A 22901-nucleotide genomic window follows, 5' to 3' on the forward strand; every position below is an offset into this window, starting at 1 on the left:
GGTACACACAGACACCAAAGTAATATAAAATGCATACGATTTTAAACTACTTTCTTATGAACTCATAACATGGATAACTGACAGTTTCTAAGAGTTAAAATTTTGGACGAAGGTACCAGACATTTTAGAGGGGTTCATTTTAAATACCATTTAGTCATGCAGGTAATTAGGAGGTTTTTTTAAAAAAATAAATACAACAAATATATGGATTTCTGAAGTACAAATCAATATACAAATCTATATATTTTCATATTTTTCACTGAAATATCTTTAAAGAAACACTCTGTAACATGAAGTTGAAAGCTCAAATTAGATGTAATGAAAGCCATGGTTTTATTAAAATTGTGTAATTCACATACCAAATATTTACATAAAAGTAAACACACAATTGCAAAATATTTATTTTGTGCTCCAAGACACCAACCTCAAAACTACTTACTGAAATAACTGTAAGATAAGCTTCCCAATTCTGAATGTTTGTAAGGAACACATATAGGAGCAATAAATCAAAAACTTAATTCTTCCTTCTGAGAAGCAGTAAAAGAGTAACATAATTAACTTCCCCCTGGGGATTGTCAAAGCTTTCCTAGAGCTCCAGGAAGTATCAATAGATTCCTTTGTAAAACAGTGAGAACTAAAACCACATCCTCACCAGCACAGAGTCCTATGATATGTTTTCTTTTCCAAATTTACATATGCTCACAAGTCTGAACCACAGGTTAGTGAACTGGCCTAAATGTCCCTACCCTCTGTTTTCCCAAAAAGGCAGTTCTATGACCTTTTTCTCACCTGAACAGTATGGATAAAGTCCTATTATGAGCTTAAGGAGAAGAAATAATCGTCTGTCATGTAAGTAAGCTTGATGGAACTTAAAATGGAATAAATACAAGTCTTCAAGAAACAGTCTGTTCAGTGTTCTTTTTAATGACACAATGTTGATGAGGGGGGAAAACTGATTCCCAGCTGGGACAACTGTCTGCATGGGTTTTCTCCAGATACTCTATTTTCTCCTACATCCGAAGATGTGCAAGCTAGTTTAACTGGCATGTCCACCTACACTGTCCAGTCTGAGTGGGTGTGGGTGTGTGAGCCCAGGGACGGGAGAGCACTTGGTCCAGGGTGGGTGCCTGCCCTGTGCTCTGAGCTGCTTAGGAGCAGCTCTGGCCTCCCTCGACCTTGAACAGAAATAAAAGGGTCGGAAATTCTATTACATGTTTTCATTAATCTTTCTGAAATGTGTGTCTAACATATTTGTGTCAATGTTTATTATTATAACTGTCTTGGGTATTTAGAAGTTTGGTGAGGTTTTTGTGACCAGAAATATGCTGTAGGAAAGTAACTTTTTTTTTTTTTTTATCAATTAGCCTGTAGTAAACTGGTTTTATTGTATGTCATTTTACTGAATGTAGCAGTTTCCAAGAAGTTATTCATGCTGTTACATGAGGACTCTACTAGTTACCAGAAGAGCATATTCCTTAATAAAACTGTAAAAATATAAAAACTTAATTGGGTTATCTTACTTAAAAATAATTACTTAATACAGGAGATATAAGAAAGTTTTTTTTTTAATTTAGAGCAGTGGTTGTTAAACCTGACAACAAATTAGAATCAGCTGGAGAACCTTAGAAGCCCTTAATAGCTCCATCATAAAAATTCAGATTTAACTATTGTGGACAGGGTCCACATTAAGATAATTCTTTTATAAAGGTTGAGAGACACTGATCTGGAAAAATTACTCATTACTCAGGATCGTTTTGATTTGAATAAATTATTTAAAATTCAAATATGTAAGTACTTCCTACATGGTAGGCACTCTTCTAAGTGTTAATAGGGAGGAAATTCTTTTTTCTATACAAAAATCTGGATAACATTAATATATCTTTTATCTTTTGAAGAGTTATATAATTTTATTAAAATATGACTCAAAGCCTTTATTATGGTCTGTTGTCATGACAATTTTGCTTCTACTTTTCTGAACTGTACTCACTTGCTACTATAACAGATCACACTCAGAATTTTTTTCTGAAGACGTGTGGAAAGAACATAAGAATAACATAGATTTCATTTTCAAGTCATAGTATATGAGGTATTCTCCACTATGTGTCTGGAGTCACAAAGCCATAATTTAAGAACTGGTATTAGGAACTGCTACAATGATTGACCTAATCTCCTACATCAAGAATGAGGCACCATTAGTGTCAGTGCTCGCTTTAAACCACCTAAACGGTATTCTACAAGAGAGCCTGGGGGAACTTAGTAGGAGTCCTTAATGAAGACCACATTTCTTGTGACCTATTTATAAACCACTTCTTTAAAAAAGTTATACAGATATGGTTTGTAAAACACACATTAGATATTAGTTATCTCAAAAAAAACAGTTTTTGAAATTCTACATAATTAGGCATTTGTTATTATCCCAAGATGTTTGCTTTAACATTTTAAGTTAAAATCAAGTTTACTAAGTATTATGAAATTCATTTGAAATGCATTTATGTCAAAAATATTAGATTTAAATTAATAAATATGATTTGTATCTACTCTTTAGCCTAACAGTTTTCAGGTTCAAATGTGTTAAAACCAACTGACCAGTTTATTAATTCAATATTATGGCTAATTATCTTTTATAGCTAGAAAGCAGGCCAAAAATGAAGGAATTTTGGTTAAACCACAATACACGCATATATAGGAAAATGAAAAGTAATTTGTTTTCCACATTTAATACAATTAAAACAGCTTTAAAAATTTTAAGGAAGCTCAGTAGTCAAAATAAATATTTAATAAAATATACAACATAACAAGATATTAAGAACTTAGTGTTTAAAAAATAAACTTTGTCACATTGTTTGCCTTCAGTTAAACAGAACTTAGTTTAGTTACTTAAGGTTGCTTGAGGTGTTTGAAACAAAATTAAAGTTCAAATAACACTAGAGATAATACTAAGATAAAAATAACTATATTTTAACTCAAAAGTTTAAATAAAGTTATATTATTGAAGCTTTTTAATATGACTTTGACCCTAAAAAACATGAGTAGTTTGGGAAGTCAAAGATAATCATGATTATGTGGTTAATGCTGTGAAATTCTCAGTACGTTAAAAAAAATACAGTATATATGAGCACCATTAGAAATGTGTTGTGTTTATATATATATTTAAAACTTTACCTGATTAAAAATTGCTATTTAGAGTGAAAGACAAGCAAAATTATGAAAATATATTCTTAAACTCACGTCACGTGACTTATTTTAACATGTTTCATCCGACACTCCTTCTAAATATCAACATAAGAATACAAATAAATTCAGTATTCTTTTGTAGGCAAAGTCTCTTGGTTAAACAGAAGGTCACTCACTGAAAATAAAAAGCATTCAATAAATGTTTCTAGTCTATAGCCAGATTCCAACAGGTAAAGGAAAAATGAAGTCAGCTAATAAATGGGAATTCGCAGAACGAAAAAGCAAATGTTGGATGTGACCCCCAGAGGTCATCGTTCAGGCCCCAGACTATTTTTAATTGAGAGTAGTCAAGGTTCTTTTGCTGAGAGAATCTCCCTTCTATTACAACAGATACAAATTGGCCAGCTATAATTTAATATTTCTGCTACATTCACCAAAACTCATAAAATTACTGCCATATCTTATATGGAGTAAGGCAGGTTTTTAGTAAAAACCCTAATTTTGATTCTATGTAGAGGTTGTTATGAATCTCCACCATTTTTCAAAGCTCCCATAAGCAATCACATGACACAGGTAGTTCTTTGAAACCAGTCATGTAATACAGAGTAATGCTATTCACCGTTCAAAATACGTTCAATCTCCTCTAGTCTTTTTAAAGCAGCAACTCTTTTCTTCTCAATTTCTTTGACTTCTTTTGTTGTTTTGTGAGGGGTCTCTTTGCCTGTATTTTCTCCTAATTGTTTGTTAGATTTAGACTGACTTTTATTATCACTTGTTTTTATTATCTCTGTGGGTCTGGGTTCGCTTCTGGAATCTTTTACATTTTCAGTTCGACTTTTGTCTCTTTGTACACCTAAAGTCCTACTGGCAGGGAATATTGGTTGTTCTATTAAAGTGGCTGAGGAAATTTTATCTCTGACTATATTCAAATGGCGCTGGATATATTCTTCATGTGGTGCCAATGCCAACGTTTCAATCAGGCATGTTTCAGCTTTTAGTAAGTCCTTTTCTTCAAAATAAACAACACAAAGATTGTGTTTTCCTTGCACATTGCTTGGATCCAGCTCCAAAATCTTTTCAAAACATTTTTTGGCTCCATGTACATCTTTCTTTTGATTCATCAGAATGTCTCCTTTTAAAATGAGACCCTTAATATGATCAGGATAGTATCTGAGCAACTCTTCTAAAACTGGCAAAGCCCTTAATTCCCTTGCAGTCTGAGAATACAGCAGAGCCAGATTAAACAAAGCACTTCTGAAGTCAGCTTGTAATTTTATGGCTTTCTTCATCCACATCTCGGCTTCAGTGTCCTTTTTGTCATCCATGCAAAGCATGCCCAGATTGAAGTAACCATTAGCGTCTTGTGGCTCTTGATTTATATAGCTTAGAAGTCGTTTTCTAGCTTCAGGTCTGAGTTTAACCTCACCTATGAATAATTTTTAAAAATCATATTGTTAGCAAATAAATTAAGTCTTAGGAAAAAACCACTTTCATATTTTATCTATTTACAATGTAAAATGACAGCATCAAAACAACTAATCACTGTATCTAAGTCAAACAGCAGAGAGCAAAACCTTAAAGTCTTTATAGTAAAGAGTGTGTTTGAAACACTGAAATTATAACTCATTTCCTTTCCTTTAAGGCAGTTAGAATGCCTCAAAGGGGGCAAAATATATCCTTACAGTTTAGAAGCTAACTGGAAGTGGTAGACAGAGGAAGGATCAAGAATTAAGAGGCATGAGATTTGCCAACAGACATGTATTCAATCTTGATTCTGTTAACACTATGACTTTCTACATTGCATAGGTTATTTAACTCCTCTGGGTTAACGTATGAATTTTCTTAGAGTTACATGCAATATGTGTAATCATATTTAGCAAATATTAACTTATTTGATAAATAAAATGCTTCGGTCTTAGTATATATTTTTAAAATTTTATTTGCTGATTTTAGAGAGAGAAAAGGAGAGGGAGAGAAATCTTGATGTACTGTTCCACTTATTTATTCATTCACTGGTTGTTTCTTATATGTGCTCCAAATGGGGATTGCACCCACAACCTTGGCCTATCAGAATGATGCTGTAACCAACTGTGCTACTTGGCCAGGGCTAAATAAGATTTTTATATGGTACTTCAAATTCTGTAGAATGTTTCAAAGGTAAAATAAACCTTAAATATAAAGCTTATAAATATAAATTAGGAGTTAGTAAACAAATGTTCATTTTGATTACTTTATTGGAACTAAAAACAAATAAAAATTCAAGTTCTATAACTATAAACCTTATAACTAAACAATCTTATGTTGGATAATGAGCCCTTTCATGATTACTAAGGTTGGCTAACACAAAAATATTAGCTGTTCTCTAAATTTATACTTTCTTGAATATCAGGGATAAGAGCTCCTTATATTATTTTATTTGACAATATGATGAATAAAGAAAACTTGAAAAAAAATCAGTAGGCTTAAGTTCCTATCTTGGACCGATTACTAAACTGGCCATATGGTGTTGGGGTATTCATTGTATCTATCAGGTCCACACTCTCTAATCTACTAAACAGAAGACTGGCAAGACTCAAAGGTCTAGCTCTATGTGTGAACCAAAGGGTTACTGGTTCTATTCCTAGTCAGAGCACATGCTTGGGCTGAGGAACAGGTCCCTGGTAGGAGGTGTGCGAGAGGCAACCATACACTGACATTTCCCATCTTTTCTCCCTCCTTTCCCTCCTTTCTAAATAAATAAATAAATAAATAAATAAATAAATAAACAAACAAACAAACAAATAAATAAAAATAAAATAATATGATCTTATGATCTGTTGTTTTTGCAAAAGTTTAAAAAAATTAATAATTAACTAAAGAAGTGAATCTAATATAAAGATTTTCCAAACATAAAATATTATGAATCATATACCCAGCCTTCTGAGTAGTAATAAAATCCCTATATATCAAAAACCTGATTTATTATAATTAAATTTAGTTTTGCTTATCATAGATGTTATAGAAAATTATAGTAATCTCAGAAGACAATAAAAATTGAACACAAAATGATACCAAAAGTATCTGGTTTTAGAAATCCAGGGAAGATAGAATAATATTTCTTTCTAAAACATACAAAGCTTATGACTCCCTGGAAATAATTATGTAAAAAATTATAGAAGTTCAGATTATTTGAACAACATATTTACATAGGAGATTATATATTTCTGTGTATAAAATGACAGAAGAATAAGACACTGCTTAATAGATTTCCTGAAAAATTGGTCTTAACATATATGAGAATAATCAGTATTATCTTATATGTTAGTGCATATTACATGAGAAGTTTAAAGATGTTAAAATTCTACTTATAGATCATTTACACAGGTTTTTAAAAACATCTTTTCTTTACTTCTATAGTGGGCACTATCACGGATGTCCTCATTTGCCTCCCGGGCCCGCCTCCACCTGCCCTGCGCTGCTTTTGCTCTGGCCATCACCACACTGTTGTCTGTATCTACATGTTATTGTTATGCATACATGGTTTTTGGCTAATCCCTTCGCCTGTTTTTTTTTCAATATCTTGATTTTTAGAGGGAGAGAGGAAGAGAGAGAGACAGAGGGAGATAGTGATTTGTTGTCCACTTCTCGATGTATTCATTGGCTGACGCTTGTGTGTGCCCTGACCAGGGATGGAACCACGAATGCGGTGTGCGGGGACTACCCTCTGACCAGCTGAGCTACCTAGCTGGAGCTCTGATACAGTTTTGATACAAACTATCCATTCACAAAGTGTCTGTTACAAGTAATATATTTTAAGTTAAGGTTTTATTATATTTCAAATTACAAGTGTTTAAATATGGAAATATTTGGGGAAACATACCTGATTCCTGCATTAAGATAGCAGAATTGAATAATGCTAGCTTATGCTTTGGATTTAGTTGTAAAGCATGATTGAAAATTTTTAGAGCTTCATTTGGTTCTTTAAGTTCAATATGAACAATCGCCAAGTTGTACCAAAGATCTGCATTATTTCTGTCCAACTCTAGTGCTTTAAGATATGCTTCTTTTGCTTTGAAAGGTTTATTCATTTTTAAAAGCAATTCTCCTCTGTGGAAAAATCAAGCACAAGCCTTACTTACAACATTACCATGCCAGTTTATAGATATTGTTTTTCACAGGTTTTAAGCTTTTCCATACATTCACAGCTTTCTTTTTTCCTTTTACCTGAGGTTCTTAAAGTTTTCTTTCAAAAATAACCATGTAGCCAAAGAAATACTGAGAAAAAAAAGAGTAAAGCAAAAGGTATTATAAACTATAATAAACTATACCACAAAGCTACAGTACCAAAAGCATCGTGGTCATGGGTTCTAGATAGCCATACTTACGAAGCTGAAACCAAGAACATTTTATTTTTTTCTCTAACTTTTTTGGTCAGCCTTTCCTCCTAGATAATACTCAGCATTCTGCTGTGATCCGTGCCTGATAACCACAGGCTGGGTTTGGTACTCTGCATCCCACCTGCCTCTTTATTGTTCTTTGTCTATTTTCTATCGGAAGGAAGAGGAATTGAATAGTCGCATTCAGGCACTAAACTCCATGCTATGTTTCTCAAAACCATTAAAAAATGATTCATCTACCTACTAAGGAATGATCACATAACCAATAGAAAGAAAAACATAAAGAGTTGTAATTCCATGGAGGAATTGATTATGCCATAATGGTAGGGTAAGTAAAACAGTAAAATTGAAAAAAACAAAACAGCATAGTACTGGCAGAAAAACAAACATACAGAACAATGAAACAGAACTGAGAGCCCAGAAATAAACCCACACCTATATGGATGACTAACTTTCAACAAAGGAGCCAAGAATATACAGTAAGAGAGGAAAAGTGTCTTCAATAAATGGTGTTGGGAAAATTGGAGCTACATGCAAAAGGAAACTAGACTATTATCTTACACCATACACAAAAACTGACTCAAAATAGATTTAAGATTTGAATGTTAACACCTGGAAGAATGAAATACATAGACAAAAACACAGGTGCCACACTTAGAACCTTGGTGTTAGAGGGGTTTTTGTAAACTTAACCCTAAACTCAAGAGAAATAAAAGCAAAAACAAAGGAATCAAACTAAAAAGCTCCTGCACAGCAAAAGAACCTAAATAAAACATCTCTAAGAAAAGGCAACTGACTGAATGGGAAAAGATATTGGCAAACAGTATCTCCCAACAGAGGCTAATATCCAAAATATGTAAAGAACTCATATAACAACAAAAAAAAAATCTGTTCAATAAATGGTCAGAGGACCTGAATAGACACTTTTCCAAGCAAGATACACAAATGGCCAACAGGTGCACAAAAAGCTGTTTAATATCACTAGTTATTAGGGAAAGACAAGTCAAAATCCCAACGATATACCACCTCATACCTGTCAGAATGGTTATCATAAAAAAAAAGATGAGAAATGTTGAAGAAAGTGTGGAGAAAAGGGAACCATCAAAACATTGCTCGTAGGAATGTAAACTGGTGTAGCCACTATGGAAAACAGAATACAGGTTTCTCAAAAAATTAAGAATAAAACTACCATATGATCCAGCAATTCCTCTTAGGAGTATTTACCCTAAAAATACGAACACACTTATCATCATAAGGCTATCTATATCCCTATGTTCACTGCACTATTATTTATAATCGGGAAGACATGAAAACAACCTAAGTGTCCACTGACAGGTAACTGATAAAGATGTGATGTGATATGTATACATATGTACATATACACATGTATATATATCATGGAATATTACTCATCCATAAAAAGGAACAAAATATTGCCATTGGTGACAACATGGATGAATCTTGAAAGTATTATGCTAAATGAAATAAGTCCGATGGAAAAGGTAAAAAAAAACATATGATTTCGCTCACATGTGGAATTAAAACAAAAAGTAACAAACCAAACCAAACCAAACTCATACAAAGAACAGAAAGCTAGTAGCAGAGGGGAAAGAGGCCGGGCTGGGGAGGGCAAAGGGGGTAAGGTTGTCAAACACATGGTGACAGAAGGAAGCTAAACGTTGGGTGGGGGTAACAGAGCAGAGCACAAAGATGTCAAGTTATAATCTTGTGAACTATGATTTTGTACAGCTGAAATTTATGTAGTATTATTAACCAATGTTACTCCAATAAGTTTATTTAAAAAAAACTATCACAGTTTGGCAAATTTGGCTTGATATGCTTTCAAATATTATTAAAGATGGAAAAAGCATGCCTGACTTTAGAGATTAAGGTGTGGGGAGACATTCAAGAAAGGGAGACAAAAAAATTTATTCTTTGAATATATCTTAAAAGAAGGCAGAATATACCACTTCAGAAAAATGACAGCAACCAGGGAGGGAGATCAGTTTGTCAGGAGCCAGGTTATAGCATTTGAAGAAAGAAAATATAAAAGGTAGTGATGGGGAAATACCAGTATTTTAATCTGTTAGAAGTCTTACTATACAAAAAGCAGGACATTAGAAAAAATTTAACTCTTCTTATATTAATTTTATTTTCAATGTATTCTTATAAAATGATCATTTATTGGCAGGGGTGGGGGGGGAGTTAAAAACAAAACAAAACAAAACCCTGACCATGTAGGGTGGACACAGGGCACTAGTGCCACCTGCTGGTATCTTTGAGAAACTCTTCTGGAACTGCGGATTACGATTTCAAAACTATTTCAGAAATCTTTCTATTACGGTTCTATCTCCTGTTAGAGAGTTTAAAGCATCACTTTGATTAATTACATATATGCAAATCAATTTAAGTAATGATGCTAGAGTATTTTTGTTATATTACTATTCTTTCCTAAATTATAGAATAGGGATGAAATCGAATGAACTATTAATATTCTTGATTAGGGAATTTCTAGAATGAGTATTTGTCCAAAATGTTATTCTTTATGCAGGATTCTTGAATCATTCTTTATATATTAAGCCATGACAGGTTTTATTTACAGATGCAACCCCACTAAACCTAGTGAATTTTCAAAAGTACTAGATAAGGCTGAACTAAGATAGCCTCCGACTAACGATGAGATCGAAAACTTACTAAATTCTGAATGCATTTTCTTTATAGAAACAATGAATGTCATAAATTATGATTATTAGGTTTTGGGGCTAAGCACAAAACAAAATTTAACATGCTCTTTTCCTCAAGTATAACACAAACGATAACACTAACATGGGAAAATACATATATCAAGTTCTAAAATGGGATACCAAAAATTTATTTTTCACGATAATCTATTTTTTAAATTGTCACTCAACTACAGTTGTCCCAGTTTTCCCCCCGTTGCTCTGCCCCACCCTCAGCTCCCACAGTCAAGCCCCCTGTTGCCCTGTTGTCCATGGGTCGTTTATGCCTGCTTTTTTGACTAGACCCTTCCCCTTCTTTCCCATTATCTCCCTCCCCTCTCCCCTAGTGGTCAAAACTCTATTTTTATTGACAACTAAAAAGTTTCTTTTGGTAAAGGTATCAATGACCAGTCAATTCTCAATATTTATTTAAGAAAGCTTCTGAGAGTTGGATATTAGGATTACTTATAAAATGTAAGTTTAAGGTGTTTTAAATAAAATGAATTTGGTGATAAGCAAATAGAACTAAGGAACTTCTTTTCACCTTTCATATAAAACCTAAAATGTGCTAATGTAAGTTATGAGCGCCCTTGTCAATTTCAAATCAAATCAATTAAATTTGATTGCAGTCTAAAATGGGGTATGTTTCTGTGTTGTCAGTTGCAAGTAAGATTACTGAGGGGAAAAAACTAATTTAGTCAAAATAGTCAAAATGTAACATGTAGATGTAGCTTCAATTTCCTGTAACAACAGCTTAAAGTAAACTACAGTACCTGCTGATATAAGCCTGCTTGAAGTCGGGTCTCATGCTTATAGCTTGTCGATACAGCTGATCTGCTTCTTCCAGTCGGGACTCATTTGCACGGATCAGGTTGGCCAGATTGATATACACGTTTAGGTGGTTAGGCGCTATTCTGGCTGCATATTTTTTACCAGGAATAATCTGTTCAGAAGACAAGGCATTTTCATAATTGATATTTTATTACCAAATGAAAGTGAAAAGTAAGTAGGCCTAGTAATTTATTTAAAACATACAGAGCACAAAAAGATAATGCTGTTAGTTTTACTACTATATTAAAATAAGTCATAAAAATGTGAAAACATTGGTAGTCATAACATGTAAGTAAAATATTTTCTTGCACTAAAGGTTATATTTTTTTCATTCATGCCAGCTCAATAGAATATGATTAACTTTTTACTTATACCTATCATTTTATGTAGTCACATAAATCAGTGCTTTTAGATGCTATAGTCTCAGTATGTTTACAACAGATCAGAAACAGAACTCAGGACTCCCCTTTCTCTGTCCAGTGTATTTGTTAAAGCATGTCAACTTTCACGTTGTCAGCAAAATATTTCCGGTCGTGACAATAAGACAATTTTATTTCATAGTTATACTAAAACCTCATTTTTCTCGGGGTTACGAAATAAAATTATCTTATTAATTCACTATTCGGATTAAGTAAAGGTTATTACATATAATACATATGGACCCAAATTTTCAATGGGCAGAAAATACTGATAAAAATCTGTATTGAATGCAATTTAACTCTAGAGTATGAGAAATCAGTTCTTCAGATATCAGGTAGTCCAAGTTTGTTTTCAAATCATTTATCAAACTATCCATTTTTATATTGCTATTACTATTATCGTATAGTACACACTACAATTGAGAAAACTGTAGCCCAGGGAAAACTATCTTTTCCAATGATGCTGCTAAGCTTGTCAAGGGCAGGACCAGATCTTCCAATTTTGACGACATACTGTGATATCAAGTGAATCTTGTACTTGTGTCATTATAACAACTAATGGACATAATGTAGCAACAGAGATGTATCTACTTTGTGTTATTCACCTATTTTTTGACAGGAATAATGCTGGATTTAGTTCTTAATGTACACAAGTACAATTCTCTTCATTTAAAGTAATTTAACTCATCAATAACTTATATCCAAGAATATAAAAACTCGTAACTTTATAAATTTAGTTTTTATAGACTATACAACAAAATTAATTCAGCTAGAAAAATGTACTCCTTAGAAAAACTTACACTAAAGAAATGGTTCATTGGACACTTTTATATCAGTAAATTGAAGAAAACGTAAGGCCTTTTCCATCTACATAATGTTATTCAATATGGATATTTAGTAGACATGACACAATAGGAATAAATTATGACAACTTACTTGAGGCATCAATGACTTAGCTGTCATGTAAGATTCTTCAGCTTCTTTGGTTCTATTTAAATTTTTATAAGTTCTTCCTACATTCATGTGGGCACCAATATCATCTAAAATTAAAAAAACTATTTGTTGAAAAACATACTAAATAGAATTCAATGTAAACTACTAAGAGGATATGTTTCTAGCAAGCAAAACATGGTGCAAATGCAAAAGCAGGCACTCTTCCTCCAGGTTCTTCTAATACAACTTGGTATAATTTATGATCAATGCCACAGTAGCAAATTATTAAATAAAGTACTATAAAGACATAAAATACACACATAACATGGAAAAAACTATTTGAACGGTCCCTTGACAAATTAAGACATGAGAGAAAAGAAACAGAAGCAATGAAAAAGTTTACATCATTTTTCTTGACTGTATTTTAATATGCTATACTAAGGCTTGCTTCAATTTTCTTAAGCTCATAGCTTTGGAATGTACTCAAAAGGTATGACTGAACTTTAAAGTAAAAACAATCTATAAGTAAGGAAGGATCACTGTAATTCCTAGAATTATTTCCAGTGTTATATCTAATAAATATGCACCCACGGTGAGACGGGCGCAAGGAGATAGAAAAAACTGTGATCTAACTTTCTACAATTTTTGTGAATGTGGTTGGAATGCAGGAATATTAATGCTTCTTGATAACCTGTCTCTCTTAAGTGATGATAAATTCTTATCTAATGTACTTAAAACTTTTAAAAGGCTATGTTAATATCAACATTTTGTCTCATTTTCTGATATGGAAAAATATACGATTAAAATAAGAAAGATATGAGGGTTTAAGATACATTTTCCAGTATATATTTCAAAGGTCTGGAATAAAGGTAGAAAGAAGGGAGAAAACATCAAATCAAATTACAGCCAACACGAACCTCTAACAGACACGACAAGGTTTTGCATTATGATTACTACTTGCCTGTGACACCAGTGACTTTGCAGTTGTGGACTAGGCCTCTGCCTGCAACTCCCAGGACACACAGGGTCAAGCATTCTATCTTAGGTACTCCCCTAGGAGGAGAGTAACAGTCCTAAGATCTTGCCAGAGATTGACTCAGGCTGGCAACTGTGTGCACTGCACCAAAACTGACGGAGGCAGTATACGTTTAATCAGAGAATTAGGGGACAAGACTGGGGAAAAGAGGTGGATTTCTGTTTTTAGATGTATGCTAAATTCAATGGGGGAGGAGTCCCAGAGAGGGCAGAGTCAAACAAACAAACAAAAAAAGAGCTTAGGCTAACCATTTTCAATTCTGACTGTTCTTAAAAATTGGTACCTTAGGTCCAGCCAGCTCTAACAAAATAGAATCTTTAGGAATAGCATCTGCAAAAATGTTTTTAGAAAGTATAAAAGGGCCCTGGCTGGTGTAGCTCAGTGGACTGAGCGCAGGCCTGCGAAGTAGACGATCGCGGTTTGATTCCCAGTCAGGGCACATGCCTGGGTTGCAGGCCAGTTCCCACTTGGGGGACACATGAGAGGCAACCACACATTGATATTTCTCTCCCTCTCTCCTTCCCTTCTCCTCTAAAAATAAATGAATAAAATCTTTTTAAAAAGTGTAAAAGGCAATTTGGATGTAGAGCCAAGGTAGAAATTCATTGCACTACCAAGTCTTTAATCTATATAGCTCAATTTTTAAAAAAAATCAGATAAATTTATACCATTTACTACACAGATCAGAAATTTAGTTAGGAAAAACTAAGAATATATAAAATCTGAAAAAAATGAAAGTTCAGATAAATAAAAGTGTAATTACGTTGACTAAGTAATTAAAATGTTACTGAAATCAGTTCCAACCAATCTTAAAAAAGGTGATAACCTTTTATTTAGATGAAAAACTAGGCAAATAGCAACCTGATGGAATCAGGATCTTGAAATGATGGAAGGAGAGATTGTCATCAACGAAGATTTCAGACACTACAGCATGCAGTCCCACTTTCTCAAAGAATAGCAATGAAATAAAATAGCCTTTAGCATCAAAAGGAGTACCTAATACAGCTCGCAAAATGACAGACACAAGTTACAAAGTTTGAGGACTGCAAAGGAGGAAATAGCATTACTGGTAAGGCAAAATTAAATTTGAAAAAAAAAGTGAGAAAAGCAAGCAAGATGACATTTAAATGACCAAAAAGCTATAGAACTTCAAAGAACAATCTTGCTATAGGAGTGTGCTGTTTAAGACAACAGGAGCATGAATCTAGCAGTCTGTTTCATTCAATGCAAAAGAGGACTAGCAAGTACTGGGCAACTCTGTGCCCAATAATTCTTCAGCCACCAACAGTAAAGCTGAATATTCCCACACTGACACCAGGGCATATAGGGGTCTGTCCAGAAAAAGTCCAGCCATTATTAATATAAGGGTTACGATTTGCACAACACCCATGTAACCTGGCAGCCAAGGAGAGTGGACTGGAATGCTCATGCATGAACAATGAGGACTTCGCCGTACTAGTCAGTGGGGCGGCAGATACCATCGAGTGAGCATGTGTATTGTGTGTCCATCACATTCAAAGTGACTAACAAGTAGAGCAATGAGTCTGCATCAAATTCTGCATTAAGCTTGAACATTCCTCTATGGAAGCTATACAGATGACTCAGAAGGCTGCAGCTACGGGCAACTGGTGACTGGCAGCTTCATCATGACCATGTGTCTGCTCATGCATCATGTCTCCTGCAATTTTTTGAGAAAATATTAAATCACCCAGGTGACTCATCCCCCTTACAGCCTAGATTTGGTGTCCTACTACTTCTGGCTTTTCCCAAAACTCAAATAACCTTTGAATGGGTAGAGACTTCAGACACTTGATGAAATTCACAAAAAAATAACAGGGTGGCTGATGGCAATTGGGAGAACTGTGTGAGGTCTCCAGGTGCCTACTCTGAAGGGGACTGAGGTGTCATTGTTTTATATACAATGTTTCTTGTATCTTGCTTGTATCTTCTTCAATAAATGCCTCTATTTTTCATATTACATGACTAGATACCTTCTGGACAGACCTTGTATGTTGCTTTCCAGTATTTCCTATCCAAAAATTGTCTGTCGATGCATTTTAAAAAATAAATTTATAAATACCTAGAAACTCCTAAAAACTGTTTAAAAGTCAGTTGTTTCCATCTTGATTGCATCCGAGTTGAATAATAGGTCCATGATTCTAATATAAACAGCTTCTAAGATCTGGACTTAAGATTAAAACAAAACCATTGACTTTATGGCAAAAACAAACCTCGGAGAATTCTGGGGTTCCTTAGAAAAACTCTATCCTTGTCTTGTAAAAGTGTTATGGAAACTGTAATTCTAATTGCAAAAACGTTATCTTTGTTGAGTTGGGTTTTTTTTTAAAACACTTGTAACCACCAAACAAACAAAAAGCATTCAGTTATTCATTTAACATGATATGCATATTGCATAGTCAAAGATTATGGTATAGTTTACATTCTTATTCTGGCTAAGTGAAAAAAAGACTTCAGGCTGATTTTTTAAAAGTTAACTTGACAGTGTTATGGACTCCTACTTTATGTGATGCTGTACTGCTCCAGGGTTTTGAATAGCATCTTTATGTCTGTTACTCCAAATTTTGGTCTCTAGTGTTGACCACTCTCTTCGTCTCCAGACTCGTAAGTCTAGATCTGCATATGTGACAAGCACAAAAAAGGACTCCCTACTCCCCTCCCTATGTGTCATTTCATTTGTCAAATCTATCTTTGAAGAACATAGTTGAAAAACAAAGAATAATTTAGAGAAGCTTCTGAATGTCAAATGTGATGTTTCTGAGTTCATGTACTTTTTCATAATAAATTGTAATAAATTGGTTTACCGGTTTTCCTAGTCCATGGTTTATTAGAAACAGCAATTTTGAAAGTATGGTAGGGAAGTCATAGTAAAGGAGACAGGTTCAGCAAGTATTTCATAAATAGCAAAACATAATGACTGACAATGAAAGAGAAACTTTTAAAACTGAGTGCCTACCCTTGGCAACATCCTGTGATATGGGCAACACTATTCACTAGATAAAATCAAACATGCACATATACACCATTTAATTTAGTCTTTACAACAATGCAATGAGAAAAAAATTGAAACCTCCAATTTAGAAATGAGAGATATAATGCTGAAGGAGCTTAAGGAACATCTTTTAAGTCTTGAAGTCCCTGTGTGTCTGACATCAAGACAACTTTGCTTTTCAAAATGTCCTAGAGGGAATCTAAAATACTTTACAAAGCAGTAAATTGAAACTACCACAGTAGTGACTGTTGACAGTAAGACTGTACTAAACATAAATAAATGGCTGTGATAAACAAACAAATATGATGTAGTACTATGTAGAAAACTACAAATATTATAAGAAAGATGCAGAAGTTGTAAAAAGCTTTAAGGATGAGAAATGGTTTTTTCTAACTGGAAATACAGAAGGGTTTTTTTAAAGAGAAGGCTTGTGAGATGGGTTGTAAAAAATGGGTAGTATATAGTACAAGGTAGGTGGGAAAGACAGGAGAAGCGAGGAATTCTGGGCTCAAAGGAGCAGAGGTACCCTGGCTGGTGTGGCTCAGTGGACTGAGAGCTAGCCTGCAAACCTGAAGACTGCTGGTCTGATTTCCAGTCAGGGGACATGGCTCAGTTACAAGCCAGGTCCTTGGTTGGGGGGCAGAAGAGAAGCAACCACACTGATGTTTCTCTCCCTCTCTCTTTTTCTTCCCTTCTGTTGAAAAACAAATAAATTAAAATCTTAAAAAAAAAAGCAAAGAGGTGAGGAAACCCAAGATATGTACCCTATATTTTGAGAACTAAACTATATAGAGTTAGGGGAGACACAGTTGGGGGTCACGTTTGGTACATATCCTGAAATACAGTTCTGCACACTTGAACAGCATTCCTATTGAAAAGTATTTATATTCTAGGTAGACTCTATTCGGACACCAACAATTTTTTAGGTCTATAAATCACTGATCCTATCATCCTTCTTTCCTCCATCACCCCACTCTCCCTCACATTCCTTCTTAGCCATCTTAGATTCTGTGGCCCATTAATACAATCATCCCCTTATCCCTTTCTGGTTCAACAACACATGACAAAACCCTAATCCTGTTAAATTCTCCATGCCTATACCACTGCAGCTATAAAGTAGTAGGAGACAAACACATAACCACATCAACTGGTTTAATTTTAAGTGTTCCTAACCTAAAGGCTGTTAGAGCTGCTTGACTGTCATACCACAGTTCCTAGATCTTTGTTTCTTAAAGTGTGATGTATGGGCTGCGCATCCCCTGCAAAATGATCAGAGATGTAGAAACTGTATTTATCAGAACAAGTACCATACATAGCAAGATCTCCGAGTGACTGTTAGGCACATTAGTTTGTGAAGTACTAACCCAGAAAACTGCTTCCAGGGGTATGGTGGCCCAAGGGCTGCATGTGGCCCAACACAAAACTGTAAATTTACATAAAACCTTTTTTTTTGTTCACTGGTTTTCATTAGTATTTGTATATTTAATTTGTGGCACAAAACAACTCTTCTTCTTCCTGTCTGGCCCAGAGATGCCAAAAGGTTGGACACCCCTGCTATACCTTCTCCTATTCTTAGGTCTCCAACACTTCCCACTCTTCCCTCACTCTCTTGATGATTTTGTTTCCTATTTTACTGAGAAAAAAAGAAGCAAATGAAGGGAAACTTCCAGAAACTTTCTGCATGTCATCTATTCACCTACCCATATCCACAACCACACACCCTGTCTTCGCTGTTAGCACAGGTTAACTATTGGTTCTACGACTGACTGAAGTCCTCAACCTGTGCACCAGATCCCATTTATCTCTTCTCATTCATTTGAGGACACTGACCCAGTAATTCGTGCCCTCACCTTGAATTATAATTTCTCCTAGATTTAATGAGTCAGTTGCACATATGCTTGTTTCTCCCACTTTAAAATAAAAAAAAAAACACACACTGAAGGACAACTATTGGTCAAAATCGTAGCATAGGTAAACACAGCTTGCCTCCTCACACAACCACATCAAAATTACAACTACAATACAGAACAACCATCACTTAGAACTATCAGAAATTGAGTTGAATAGAAATCTGACAACTATGAAATTAAAGAAATCACATCCATCCAAAGTGATAAACGAGAGGAGATGTGGAACAGGCTGGTCCCACACTCATGTGTGGTGGATAAAACTTTAGGAATGAGGAGTTCCAGCCCCACACCAGGCCTCCCAGCCCAGGGTTCCAGTGACAGAAAAATAAGTCCCTATAATTTCTGGCTTCACAAGTGGCACACAGGGCGGAACTGAAGTGTCTGGGATTAAGCAGGGAGCTGGGGGATAACTTTCTCCTGGACAGAAATTCGAGCAGAAGCCACTGTCTCTTTCCTGAGCCCTTCCCACATGGAACCACAGAGCCAGCAGGCAGGTACTATACATGAGACTCCATCAACCTGGCTAACCTGTTTACTCTACCGTGGAGATCCTGAGACTCCGTCCCACCCAAATTACAGTCCATCCAATCTGACAACCATGACTTTTCCATATGAATGGCTGGTCAAAACTCATGCTTCACAACTTCCTAAATTCTCTCAAGTAACAGTGAAGGGGCCCCAGGACAGGTGATAACAGCAGCCAGCCTACATTCAAAGCTGGGCTTCACCTAGGAATCTCTAAGCCCAGCACAAGTAACAGCCATCTCAAGCTGCTTTATGTCTCAGTCAAGGAAGCCCTAGGGAGAACACAGGTGGGAGCTGACCTTGGCCGAGATGACCTAGGAAACCTCAGAGTCTGCACACCCAGGGGACAACTACAGACCATGTCAGAACACCACCTTCTTACCCCTGCACAGCTGATCCTCCTCAGAGGGCGGAGGTTAGTGGTCAATGGTCACGGCCAGTCTTTGCAGCTGACTGACCTGGTTAAATCTCTCCCATTGACCTACCAACAGCAACCGAGGCTCAAAACAAGAGGAGGGTGTACTCAGCCCACATGAAGGGCTCACCTCAAATACCCAACTTGGGTGATAAGGGAAGTTGTGCCACTGGACCCTACAGGACACCTATTTCATGAGACCACACAACCAAGACACAGAGTCATAGCAGCTCTACTTCGTACATAGAAACAAACACAGAGAGGCTGCCAAAGTGGAGACAAAGAAACAGGGCCCAAATGAAAGAACATATCAAAACAAGAAAAATAAATAAACAAAATGGAGATGAGCAATCTACCAGATGCAGAGTTCAAAAGACTGGTTATAAGGATGTTCAAGGAATTTAGTGAGGACCTCAGCAGCATAAAAAAGATCCAGTCAGAAACGAAGGATACACTAATTAAAATAAAGAACAATTTATAGGGAAACAATAGTAGAGTGGATGAAGCCAAGAATCAAATTAATGACTTGGAACATTAGGAAGCAAAAAACAACCAATCAGAACAACAAGAGGAAAAAAGAATCCATAAAAAAGGGGACATTGTAAGCAGCCTCTGGGACAATTGCAAGCATTGCAACATTTGCATATTAGGGGTACTAGAAAGAAGAGAGAAACAGCAAGAAGATGAAAATCTATTTGAAAAAGTAATCCAAGAAAAATTCCCTAATTTGGTGAATGATATAGACATGCAAGTCCAGAAAACACACAGAGTCCCACACAAGATGGATGCAAAGAGGCCCGCTCCAAGACACATCATAATTAAAATACCAAAGGTTAAAGATAAAGATAAAATCTTAATAGCAATAAAAGAAAAGCAGTTAAGTACCTATGTGGGAGTTTCCATAACATTGTCAGCTGATTTCTCAAAAGAAACTTTGCAGGATAGATGGAGTTGGGCAAGAAATATTCAGTCATGAGTAGCAGGGACCTACAGCCAAGATTGCTCTACCCAGCAAATCTATCATTTAGAATGGATGGGCAGATAAAGAGCTTTCCAGAGAAGAAAAAACTAAAGGAGTTCATCCTCACCAAAACATTATTATATGAAATATTACAGGGACTTATTTAAGAAAATGAGATCAAAGCTATGAACAAAAAATGGCAAAAAATACTTATCAACAATTGATCTAAAAAAATGAACTCAGCAAACAAGAAGAACAGAGATAGAATCACGGATATGGAGAGCATTTCAATAGTTGCCAGATAGCAGGTGGATGTGGAGAAATGGGTGAAGAGGTGAGAGGATTAAGGTAGTTACATAATAGCTGCGGTGCTGTAAAGTACAGTACAGAAAATGGAGTGGCGAAAGAATTTATATGCATAACCCACAGACATGAACCATGGTGTGGGGATTGCTTGAGGAATTTGGGAGTGCTAGTTGGAGAAGGGGGCAAAGGAAGATAAGTTTGGACAACTGTAATACCATAATTAAAAACACATAATTTTAAAAAATGGAAAAAACCCCCTATCGTCCTACTACCCTCCTTGGACCCCCACACTGAGCACCACCAGTTCTTATCAATACCCTTTCAAAAACTTTTCATCACCAACTGTTTGCAATTATTCCTCCTCTGCTATCACTCCAATGAAATTGCTCATTGGTGCTAACCAACAACTCCACTCTGTTAAAAAAAATTCCATTTCTTTGTGTCTTCTTCAGTTTTTTGAACAGTGTCTCACATTTTTCATTGTATAGCTCTTTCAGATTCTTTTGCTGGTCTGTTCTGAGGTATTTTCTCTTTTGTTGTAATTGTGAAAGATTTTTTTTTCATTTCTTTTTCTGAAATTTCATAGGTAGTAAAAAAGGATAGCAATGAATTTTGGACATTGGCTTTCTATCCTGCCACTTTATTGTATTTGTTTTTGTTTCTAATAGTTTTTTAGTGGAGTCCTTAAGGTTTGCTATATAAAGAATCATGTAATCTGCAGAAAGTGACAATTTCATCTCATCATTCCTGATTTGGATGCCTTTTCTTGCTCTTGCCTGATGCTCTACCTGGACTTCCAGTACCACATTGAATGACAGTGGTAAGTATGAATTTCCTTGTCTTGTTCCTGACCTCACAGGAAAAACTCTTGTTTCTCACCACTGAGTATATTAGCTGAGGATTTGTCATATATGGCCTCTTTTACATTCAGGAACTTTTTATTCTACACCCATGCTGAGAGTTTGAGGAGAAAAAGGAACCCTCATTTACTGCTGGTGGGGATGTAAACTAGTAAAGCCACTATGGAAAACAGTATGGAGGGTGCTCAAAAAATTAAGGCTAGAATAACCATATGACAAAGCTCCTCTTCTGGGGATCCTCCTGAAAAATTTGAAAACATGTATTTGTAAAGATATATGTACCCCTATGTGCACTGCAGCATTATCCATGGTGGACAAAACATGGAAATAACCAAAACATCCTTCAGTAGATGATTTGATAAAGATGTGGTACATGTATACAATGGAATACTACTCCACTGTAAGATGAAATACTGCCAACTCCAACAACAAAAAGGGATCTTGAGAATAGCATGCTAAGCAAAATAACTCAGATGGAAAAAGCCAAGAACAATACGATTTCATGCATATGTGGTATATAAAACTGAAAGCAACAAACCATCCTTTTCTTGGGGTTGCATTACTGTCCAATAAGCATGTAAAAATATGAAAGCAACAAATGAACAAACAAGACAAACAAACAAACACTCACTTACACAGAACAATATAGTGGCTGCCAGAGGGAAAGGGGAAGATAGTAAAGGATAAAAGGTGTTAAATATGTGGTGACAGAGGAGATCTGAATTTGGGTGGTAAACACACAACGCAACATATAGATGAAGTGTTAAAGAAATGCACACTTGAAGCCTATTAACCAATGCCACCCCAATAAACAATAAAAAACAATTCCTTAAATATCTTTTTGTTGTTGGGGTTCTTTCTCAAGCTGAGGCTATTTGGGGTCTTTGCGGGCTCTATATAAATTTATGAAATATTTGTTCTAGATCTGTGAAATATGTCATTGGTATTTTAATAGGGATTATGCTGAATCTATAAATTGCTTTGGGCAGTATGGACATTTTAATGATGTTAATTCTTTCCATCCTTAAACACGGTATATGTTTCCACTCATTCGTTCATATATTCCTCAATTTCTTTCTTCAAAGTCCTATAATTTTCTGAGTATTGGTCTTTTACCTCCTTAGTTAAATTTATTCCTAGGTACCTTATTTTTTGTTGTTGCAATAGTGAATGAGACTGTTTTTCTAATTTCTCTGATAGTTCATTAGTGGTGTATAAAAATGCCATCAATGTCTGAATATTAATTTTGTATTCTGCTACTTTGCTGAGTTCATATATTAGATCTGGTAGTTTTTTTTTGGTGGAGTTTTTAGGCCTTAAATATCATATATAAGTATTTCTGACATAATTAATTCAAAATAAGCCAGCGTGGAACACTGGTAGTATTCAAATCACTGAAATGAAGCTTGAAAAAAAGTCTACCTT

At 35.2% G+C, this 22901-nt stretch overlaps 1 protein-coding gene across 2 annotated transcripts in view; it reads right to left on the reverse strand.

Moving 5' to 3' along the window:
• Window positions 1-314: 314 nt before the first annotated feature.
• Window positions 315-22901, reverse strand: part of TMTC3 (transmembrane O-mannosyltransferase targeting cadherins 3) — a 70930-nt gene continuing 48343 nt past the window's right edge. For both annotated transcript variants that reach the window (XM_053658793.1, XM_053658794.1), the window contains exons 11-14: window positions 12457-12560; window positions 11044-11213; window positions 7034-7260; window positions 315-4600 (exon numbers count right to left, since the gene is read on the reverse strand). In XM_053658793.1, coding sequence (XP_053514768.1) covers window positions 3786-4600; window positions 7034-7260; window positions 11044-11213; window positions 12457-12560 — 1316 coding nt within the window. In that variant the 3' untranslated portion in view covers window positions 315-3785. The remainder of the gene's footprint in view (window positions 4601-7033; window positions 7261-11043; window positions 11214-12456; window positions 12561-22901) is intronic.

This window comes from Artibeus jamaicensis, unplaced genomic scaffold (genome assembly GCF_021234435.1).
Source record: "Artibeus jamaicensis isolate MK-2021 breed Jamaican fruit bat unplaced genomic scaffold, CSHL_Jam_final scaffold_584, whole genome shotgun sequence".
Lineage (NCBI taxonomy): Eukaryota > Metazoa > Chordata > Mammalia > Chiroptera > Phyllostomidae > Artibeus > Artibeus jamaicensis.